The sequence below is a fragment of the Triturus cristatus genome, chromosome 4_2 (assembly GCF_964204655.1).
Source record: "Triturus cristatus chromosome 4_2, aTriCri1.1, whole genome shotgun sequence".
NCBI lineage: Eukaryota > Metazoa > Chordata > Amphibia > Caudata > Salamandridae > Triturus > Triturus cristatus.
Window position 1 is genome coordinate 702,476,272 of NC_140586.1, and position 10,485 is coordinate 702,486,756.

General features: G+C 45.3%; 1 protein-coding gene across 2 annotated transcripts in view; it reads right to left on the bottom strand.

Annotated features, from left to right (window-relative positions):
* Positions 1-7,717, bottom strand: part of LOC146834925 (transmembrane protein 205-like) — a 216,135-nt gene extending 208,418 nt beyond the window's left edge. Inside the window, exon 1 of one of the 2 annotated variants that reach the window (XR_014960670.1) lies at positions 7,555-7,648. Coding sequence is in view for 1 of the 2 variants with exons in the window: in XM_085602543.1 (XP_085458669.1) it covers positions 7,555-7,663 (109 nt within the window). In the remaining variant the exon portion in view is untranslated. Of the gene's footprint in view, positions 1-7,554 lie in introns of both variants that reach the window. The other variant, XM_085602543.1, reaches the window with a different exon arrangement.
* Positions 7,718-10,485: the final 2,768 nt, after the last annotated feature.

Genomic DNA, 10,485 nt, shown 5'->3' on the forward strand with positions numbered 1-10,485 from the left:
TATATATAGGAGCGTGTATTACCGACTCTCGACCTTTTTGAGTCCACATTTTTACAGAAGGACATAGAGCTGGGTGAGGTTGAGGATGCAATTAGCTCTCTACCCCCAGGCAAGGCGGTCGGTGAAGACACTATTCCGCTCGAATTTTACAAAATCTTTAAGGACATCTTGGCACCTGTCTTCACTCAATTATTTATTGACATCATTAATGGGGCCGATGCCCCTGCATCTTGGAGTATTACTAACATCGGGGTATACCCTAAAAAGGGGAAACCAGTAGAGGAAAGGGGCTCGTAGCACCCTATATCACTGATTAATGCTGATGCTAACATTTTCTAAATGTATCTTCCATACTTGCACTACTTCATGGTCATAGTGTTCAACTTACTGAGAGGGAAATAATCTTGGGGGCCATACGTGACATGGTCAGTCACAAGAGATTATTAACTTCAATTGTTATAGCATGTGCCCACTTATGTATAGCCTGAGCTTGAATTAATAGCACAAGCCCAAGCGCTAATGACGTCTGGGCCTTACTCAGACAAGTGTACAAAAAATGGAGCTTGCCCTAGCCAAGGCCAGAGGCCCATGTTCTTGGTTAACATTTTAAAGGGTCTGGGCTAGTTTCCAATGGGACTAAAGTATTACTGTCTTTTCTGTATTTTTGGCATTTTCTTCCCTCTACTCCAACTCTACAACTGTTTTAGTTGACATTCGTTTTTCCCTTGTCCGTTTTTTCTGTATTATACTTTAGATATTTAACATAGTATTTGACTCAGATTCTGATTGTGCTCTCAGTTTTAGATGCTACTTATGTTTTGTCTTTTTCTCATGGTTTCTTGCAGGAATTACTGCATATAGCGAGAAGGGCACTTTTTCCCATTCATGCCATGCTTGTCTTATTGGTGGCAGTCTCTGGCATTCGATAACGGCAAAAACAAGAATGAACCCTGGCAGCCCAGTTGAACGCACAATTAGATAGGCTGCAACTCAGGCTCTGTGCTCACAGTGACCCTGAGTTAGTGTATAAGATGCAAACAAGGAGCAGCAATCAACAATGTGTATCTGAGCTCTGCTATCGGAAGATTATGCACTAAATTGACTTCCCAAATTAGAGTATGCTCTGCAGTCAGTGCAATTTTGTTAAAAACTGGTATTGCACGCCCCATGTTGCTGTGTTCTTATAGTGCAGACCAACAACCAGCTACATCCTCATGATAATAATTCACAGCTATAGAGAGGCTCGGAATGCAGCACAACTCTTCACCAGCACACTCAGATTGACTGGCACCCTTTCTCTACATCTTTAAGAGCTGTGCTCCTCTCACTTATATGGAGGACATTAATGCCTGGGGCGAGGGATAATTGTTACTGCATGGGGCTGATGAGGTACATTTCTGCCCGGGACCACTGATGTTCGTTACTGTTTGGCGCAACTGAGGCTCATTGCTACCTAGGTCTACTGAATCTCATTAACGCCTGGGGCCACTGAGGACCATTAGTTCCAGGACATTATTGCTTGGGGCCATTGAGGCTCTACAGTGCAGAAATTCATGAAGTCTCTGACTGTAAAACGCAACTATGGCTCATTACGGTCTGTGACCATTAATGTTCACTACTGCTTAAGCAACTGAGCCTCATTAGTGCACAGTCTACTGAGGTAAGTAGGAAGGGAGGGAAGACCAGTAGCACATCGGGAACCCATGTATTACAATAAAATAAATGATAAGAATGATGGTGTGGATAATTGCTAACCAACACAGTTAATGTACAATCATGGGGCATAGACCCAGAATTTCTACTTCTTGTTACAGAACTCCATAGGAATACATGAGAGTCGAACTGTCAGACGGCAGAGGAATGCCTTCCAAAATATACACACATAATGGCCTGAAACAAGGCTGCATTTTGACCACTCTACTTCAGTCTTTATATATTTAACTTCTCAGACATTCTTCAGAAGACGAAGGGTGATGCTCCAAAACTAGCTTGCACTAAAATTCCATACTGTTCTTATGCTGATTGTTGGAAACGGGTAGCGTGGTGCAAAGCGGGCGGGCCAAACTCCGGAGGAAATGTGCAAAGCATCCACGCAGTACACACAGGCGACACACAAGGCACACTACAAAAAGAGACACTACACCAGTTTAGGTAGAAATAACTTTTGTATTGTCAAAACCACTAGGTGTCAGGTAATCTCTACACTGCGCCAACTGGCGCTCGGTTCCAATTTACAGGGAGGGATTATGTACAGGGCAGGGCCAATCGGGCCCCTGCCGTAATCATTGCGATTTACAGATAAAATAATTGTACGTGAGAAATAAAGCTCCCATCCATCCACATTAATCCTGCAATAAAATACATCAGGGCATGACGTGAGACATTAGGCCGGAACACCTGTAACGGAAACCTCACAGCATCACAATAAACATGACCGTCCTGGGCATCCCCTGAAGCAGGAAATTAGGTTAGGTAGAGCATCAATACATCAAACCCTGGCATCTGAAACTAGCGCGTAAAACAAGGCCTTAGCGCGCAGGGCATGGCAACTAAACATAGCGCTGCCCGGGGCAATTGAATCGCATTTTAAATCAGGCATTTACCCTAGCGCTGCCCATATCAATTCAATAGCGCCTTAAAACCAGGACATATGAACATAGCGCTGCTTCTTGCCAATCAATAGCGCTTCAAACATGGCCTGTAAATCTGGCGCTGCACATAGCATAACATTAGGCCAGAAATGCATTTAATTATAGTCCCCGGAATTCCAGTAGGTCAGGGCATCCAAGGTTGTGAGGAGGAAGGGACACTGGGGGCGGGCACCGGCAATGTACCCCGAATTCACCCCCTATCACTCGTCATTATATTCCTCCTCACCGGCTTACTGAAGAGCTCCCCGGGCCGATTAGGCACACGTGGCAGCTGCCCACTGCCAGTCGGGGCAGCTGTACCGAGTCCAGCCAGTTCCGGCGAGGTGGAGGTCCCTGCCAGGACCTGGAAGGCAGGGGCTGTCCCTACAGTAAGTATGGGCCCCACGGGGCCCTCCGGGCATTCACCGGGGCGGGCACCGACTATGTGCTCCGACTTCGCCCCTCCCCACCAAGGCAAGCGCGGACCACGGCCCCACGGAAGAATACGGACCCTGGGGGCGAGCACCGGCAACGTGCCCCGACACTCCCCCCACTCCTCAGTGGCCCCACTCACCAGGACTCTTCTGCCTGCTCCGGTGTGGCTCTCGGCCTCTTCTGCCCGCCTCCTGGGCGCTCGAGGGTTTCCGGTGAGCACGCTTCGCCTTCACCCTGAAAACGCGGGGCTCTCTTCAGAGTAGGAGAGCCCCGACCACATCAGCGCGTCCTCCAACTTCGCCCGGGCCCCCTCCTGGGACCCGGGACTTCGTTCTTGAGCCGGCGAGGCTCAGTGCAGGGCAGGCTTCACGCGGGGCTCTCCCCGCTTCCCGGGAGCCCCGCTCGACTGGGCAATCCCTTCCGGCTTCGGCTCCGCCCCCGCCCGGCGATCCACAACCCTTCCGGGTCGCCGCAGGCAGTGCGGCGGCCTCAAACACTACCTTGGGTCGCGGCGGTGATTTCAGTCAGTTTCTCTTCGCGGGGACAATACGGGGTAGGCTCCCGTTTCTAAGGGGAACGTCAATACGGGGTAGGCTCCCGTGGAGTCGGCATCATGTCCACGGGGTGGGCTCCCGCTGGTACAAACACAGGCACCGCATGGCGGCACACACACGGGGTAGGCTCCCGATGTTGTGATGAAATCTTCCAAGGTGGCACACACGCGGGGTAGGCTCCCGATGTAAGGAATAAGCGCCGAGGCAGTGGGTACTCGCGCCGACGGCGATATCACGCGGGGTGGGCTCCCCAGTAGGCTGGCACACGGGGTAGGCTCCCGATGTGTCTTTCAGCGCCCAGCTCTCCCTGGCCACACGCTCCTCACCTCCTTTGGGCCACGAGGTGTAGCGCTTCGCAGGCGCTAGACGGTCCCACCAGCGTTAGGGGCAGTGCACAGTCACTTCCAAGATAGCGCTCACCAAACCTAGCGCTCTCCTTCCAGGGGCTTGTAAATAGCGCTCTCCTTCCAGGGGCTTGTAAATAGCGCTCTCCTTCCAGGGGCTTGTAAATAGCGCTCTCCTTCCAGGGGCTTGTAAATAGCGCTCTCCTTCCAGGGAGCTTGTAGATAGCGTTCTCTGGTCCCTGCCCCTTGATTGAGGGTTTCTTGAGGGGGGGGAAGTTGCGTTGGTGGCTGCAGGCGGACTACTCAGTCTCTGCCTGTCGTCCCTGGATTCTCCTCTCGCCGGGCCAGATCAGTGGGTAGTTCAGGATCCCTCACTCACTTAAAGGGCAGTGCCTCAACCCTGTCACCTTCAGAGGCATAGGTCCCTGACTGATCCTACCGCCTAAAACTCCTGCGAGGGCTTCTCCAGGTTTGCGTTGCCCCAACTATATCTTTCCCTCGCCCTGTGGACAGTAGGGGGGGGGTAGGTAGGCTCAGGGCCCAGCACACAGGCCCATGTGGCGGTAACCCCTGGCAGCAGGTCCCCTCTCTCCCAGGTCCACCCTCTGACTGACTGCATGGCAACCCAGCTCCTCCCTTTAGACGCCCCTCACCCCAGCTTCCAGCCAGTGCCAGAAGCTTCTAGAAGCATCTGGGGAAACTGGCTCTAACTGGCCTATGGGGAGGGGTAGAGCACCCTGGGTGCCAGGCTTCCCTCCAAAAGCCGGGGCTGCTGGGAAATAACGCCTAGACTGTCAACCCAGCTCAGTCAAACGGCGCAACCACACAGCTCTGGCATCCATTTTAAGTTACATGTTTAAAATGGGGAAACTCAGTCTGCACACATTCAATCATTGCATTTCACATGCATTCACGTAACATGCGGTTTCCCATAAAAGCGAAAAATTTCGGGAAAAAGGGCCAAGTCCAACACTGATGATCTGGTAATCATGTCAACTACCGAGGCAGGTTTACAACAGACAGCAATTGGCATTAGTACATGCTTTCAATGTTGAAAATAACTTGCAAATAAACAGCAACTACACTAAGCTGAAGCCATTTGGAAAACAAACACCAAGATTAACTGGACCATTGGCAGCATCGAGTTAGAGTAATTTCATCACTACACATATCTTGGAGTCATTATCGATAAAGACTTAAACTTAAACTGGAATCTTCACAGAAAATGGAAGCATCAAATCCTCAAGTACATTCTGAGTGATAAAAAGGTTTGCAGCTAACTCTTGGGAGGGATCATTGGCCCTTCACTACTTGTAGCAAAGACAAACATTGTCCCATTTATTTTGTATGAATCACTTAATTTACATCTCAACATATTAGAAAAAATAGAATGGATTTTTTTGAACAGTATTAAGATATTGGTAAATCTAAGGAATTCTACGCCAAAACATCGCCTCAGGCCAGGAGCTAGTTCCTACTCCGATGATAATCCTGTTTCATAATAATCAAATTAATGATTCAATTGAGTGCAAATTGGCATGGGCTTCCACGTTAAAATCCTGCATCAGGAATGAGGAGGCTAGACAAGATCCTGACATTCAGTTGTTTAAACATAGTATCACCAAGCTCCTGTTAAAATATAATTAACCAACATTCGCTAATTTAACATCCATGACCAGAATGTCATGGATGTTGCTGGTAAAATATGAAATAAAAATAGCGTACTGTACTTTGGATACCAGTACAGCTATAAATTACAAAACTTACAGTTACCCAGTGGAATACTACTCCTTAAGAAGACAACCATGCCTTGAATACATGGTTTAAGAAGCTCGTTTTGCGCTTTAGACTTTTTAACCTACCTACCTTATAAGCAGTTCGATGGGTCCTGGAAGCATGATACTTCTGAAAACAACTTGTGCAGGATTTGTAACTCAACCAAGGAATCTATTGAACATATACTCTGTGCCAAGGTTTGCTTGATGCTCAAATGAAATACCCATATTCGGTACAGCCGGTATTAAAACAATTTCAAAAGCAACTTTATTCAGCTTCAAGGGCACCAACGCAAAAAGTGTGGGTTTTGCTGCTACATTTTTAAGCCTATCCATCAAGCTCTGGGAGACGAGCATAGTCTGTGTTAAACGGGGAAGGTTTTACTAAAGGGATGGTAGTGGTTCAAGAAACATCATACTAATAATTAATTTTAACATTTGAATTTCTCCAAGTTAATCATAGTTTTACTCTGATAACAACAAGAGTTTATGTAGCTGTTTTACTGTATAACTTATATAGTATATTTATCACCTATTTATTGCATAAGGGTTTTAAAGAAACGTAAACAATATTTTTTTTTAATTCATTCATTCAAAATGTTCATGGAGATCTATAAAATTCATAGACCTATCATATAAAAATATAAATTTTTACTCAACATAGTTCACAATTGAAACACATTGGTATGGTGAAAAAAACATACATTGCAGATGATGTGGTGATCAATGTGTGTAGACAAGGGGTGCAAGGAAAGATATAAACAAACAGTAATCAAACGAAGGACAGCAGGTACAGTTGAAGCTGGTGTCCTTCATATAAACTATAACAATCAGTTACTCAATTGTCTATGTCTCAAACTCTAGGCTGGAATCATTAAGCTAATTATCAGCATAAAAATATAATTGTTTTCTACCATAATACTCTATAAGTGTAAATGGGGCTTACATCTATAACGAGGTGTCAAGTATGCTTTAAAGCAATAGTAGGAGGCTGCAAACATCAGCTTAAAGACAGGCAAAAAAGAGTATTTAATGCTCACAATAAGAAAATAGCGGCAGGCTGCAAGCGTCAGCCCCTCTACCTAAGTCATAAGAGATCTTCTGTACACTGCATTCTAGCTAAACATTTATTAAAGGCCGAATAAACCTCATTAATGACTGTGGCCTTTTAGCTCATAGCTTCCTGGGTCCATTGAGACGCATTAGTGTCTGGGGCTAATGGCAATGCACATGAACATCAGGGCCCAATTTTAATCTTTATTTCTACCAGGGGCCTTTGATCCTCATTACCGACTGAGACCACAAATGCTCATCACTACCCTGGATCATTGATGATTACAATTTCCTTTCGTTAAGCGGAGAACATTGCTTCCTGGGACCATTAATGCTTGTGACTGCATGGGGTCAACGATGCTAGGAGACAATAGTGACAATTATTGCATTGATCCACTGAGATTCATCGCTGCATGAGGCTGTTGACTCTCTTTGCTGTCTGTGCCACAACGCGTTGTGGACATTGGGGTTCATTACTGCCTAGGGCCAAGGAGGTTCATTACAACTTCTTGCCTTTGATGCTTATCAATGTCTGATGCCACAAAGGCTTACTAATGTCTGTGGCATTGAGGCGTATTAATATCTGAAGGACTGTGTGTTTGGGTAGATGCAGGTATATTCGTCTGTATATGTCAAAGTGTGTGTAGATATTGTATGATCCCAGGAGACCAATTACATGCATAGCCATTTTTATATAGGAATATTATTGGCTATTCCTCTATCCAACAACATTTTTATAGTGTAGCAGAGGTTTGCAACCTACCTGAAATAAATGTGACCCATAGTTGCATTCCCCAAAGCGTTGAAAGAAACATTAGATGAATTGCTTTTGCGTCAACAGGTGACATAGGTGCTGCGGTATCTTCACTCATTGTATTGAAAAGCAGAAAAATGCAATTTTAGTTAAATCTTTTGTCTGGTCTTGTTTTACTGACAACCTGGTGGAAGAAAGAGGGCAAAGTCAGAAGCTACGTATAGAATTTTAAAACATGGCTATAAAAATAATAAAAGGAGGACATTCTTTTTAGAACAGAAAATGTATTATTTCTACTAACGCATTAGTTAGTGGTGGGGCTCCTGGAGGGGGAAGACAACTACTGTAGGAGCATGCAGGTGAGCATTTGCTGACCCAGAAGAAAAAAAAGATGGAGATATTATTTCCACACATATATATATTCATACACAGGAATAAAACAAAGCAGGGACGTGGAATTCCTATAGTCCGATGCCCAGGACATATTGTTTGGGGTCAAGTTTTCATGTGTATTTTGTCCTAGGGACAAGTAGGCCCAACCTCCTGCAGCACAAACCCTTTGGCTGCCAGTTTGCAGTACCACATTATGGATCAGGGAAGGGCACGGTCTGCAGTTAATGTAATTTGTTTGCCCTAATGTTAATGCTGTTCAATCTTGTATGTATGGTTCCTTAACCCCTTCGGTGCTCATGACGGAACGGTTCCGTCATGAGCCACGGTTGAGCTGTGCTCATGACGGAACCGTTCCGTCATGACCACGCCCGCGCAAGATTCCGTCAGCACAGCGGCGGAATCTGCGCAGCATGGAAGGGGTTAATTAAAAGCCTTTATTATTAATTAGGGTGAGCACTCTAAGTAAATGTTGTAAGCTCCGACTGCACTACTGAGAGTAGTTCCAGTATAAAAATGTGTAGACACGTTTTCAAAGTTTAGCAATATGAGGCTATGTATAATGCTTCCAGAATGCTCTCTGACTTGATGCAAATATTTGCAGAAGCTTGAAAGCAAGATTGATGATTCTTTGCTTTCAAAATAAAATGTTCATAAAAAAATAAAAGCAGGAAAACAACTTCTCGCTAACTGACTGTAAAATTTCAAGTACCATTTCTTTGCAGCATCATTTAGTGACATCTGTTGATGCAATCTAGTATTTCCCAAAAATATTCATAATGGAAAATCAATGCAACCAGTTTCAATAAGATTATGGGAAACAAAAATAAACAAGCATTGGCAAAGCCAGAGGTCAGAAATTGGTGGTCAGCTTTTCAGTTATGTCAATGTGTGACTTGTTTCGGCATGGTTTTTGTAAAACCTTATTGGTGTGGGAGCTGCTGGGCCCTCACCATTATAACAAACACTGGCAAAAGCAAAAATTGTTCTTGGTCTCAAAAAGCACGCACTGCAACAGTAGTTACTGGCACTGAACAAAACGACTTTGTATGCAGATATCCTCCTTGTGAAAGAGCAGAATACTGTAATTCACAGCTAAGCCAGCCGATACAGAGAGAGAGAGAGAGAGAGAGAGAGAGAGAGAGAGAGAGAGAGAGAGAGAGAGAGAGAGAGAGAGAGAGAGAGAGAGAGAGAGAGAGAGAGAGAGAGAGAGAGAGAGACAGAGACAGAGAGACAGAGACAGAGACAGAGACAGAATTTTAATAAACACAAAAGGATATTGGTCAACGCTAGACCAAATTAGGGGCCCAATTATTAAAGAAAGTCTCAAAAGTGCACCCATGGTATATGTCCTTGCATTAAGTGCAGCTATACGGCTTTCATGAATTCCCACGAATTTACAGAAGTAGGACAAGAAATACTACTCAGAGAAAATATTTGTGAACTGCATTTTAGTATGAGCAAATATGCATGTGTAGATTTGTTCATGCGAACATTTGAGTGTCTGCAAGTTCACTTTCCCTCCAACCACTTTTTCCCCCAACTCAGGAAGAAGGTTTATGCCTGCCATTGTCAGGAGTAAATTTCCAACATTTCTCAATATGTGAAAAGATTAGAGAAGAGTTGTTGAAAACCCTTAAAACATGCAAGTTAGTAGGTTTGCACAGACTCAAAAGGGCATTCTTACCCTGGAACTATTGCTTACCACTACCTTCAGCCCCAGTATGTTGATCTGCGGAAACTTGGCAGCATAATAGGATTCCACGTATTCAAACACTACTATGGTATAAGCCCTAGCATAATCAGAGAGGCTATATCAAAGCTCTTATATAATGAGATTGCTGCCATAATTTGTCACCGCACTACATGGCACCAAAGGGACAAGTGGATTTTGTTACAGGACAGGTAGATTTATGAAGCAACCTTCCCCATGTAGATATTTTATTAAATTCCACACCCTTGAAGGGGTAATTAGCAGTGCACGGCGAGGGCACACATTATAGTTACCTTAGGGCACAAGTTATAGTTACCAGAGATAACTATAACTGGTGAATTTCAGTGGTTTTGTACATTTAAAACGTTACAGTGGCACCGATATTGTCACTTAACTATAATGTTATTTTAACCTTGCCTTGTTCAGTGAATATCTAGGATTTTTTTAAAACCTAAAGTGATATTTTGTTACCTTATGTAAAGCCAACCCCGCCTGACTTCAGACAAGGCCCTGAGTCCAACTACCTGCAAACAGCCAACCCCGTGCTGCACACGGCCTTTGGTGTTGGCTGCAGGGCCCGGTCTGAGGCCAAACCTCCCCTGCTGGCAGCCAAAACCAAGTTGCACATGACTTTTGGCTAGGCCCTGCATCTAACTCACTAGTACAGCCCACCTCCCCAAGGCACTTTGGGCCACTTACCGAGGCCTTTTTTTAAGTGGAGAAGGCATGTGCCCCCTCTCCCTGAGCCACTTTGGGCCCTTGGGTCCCCATTCACCAGGGCCAAAAGATATTTGCAAAGGGGAAGGGGAAGTGTGCCTCCCCTCCCCGAGCCACAA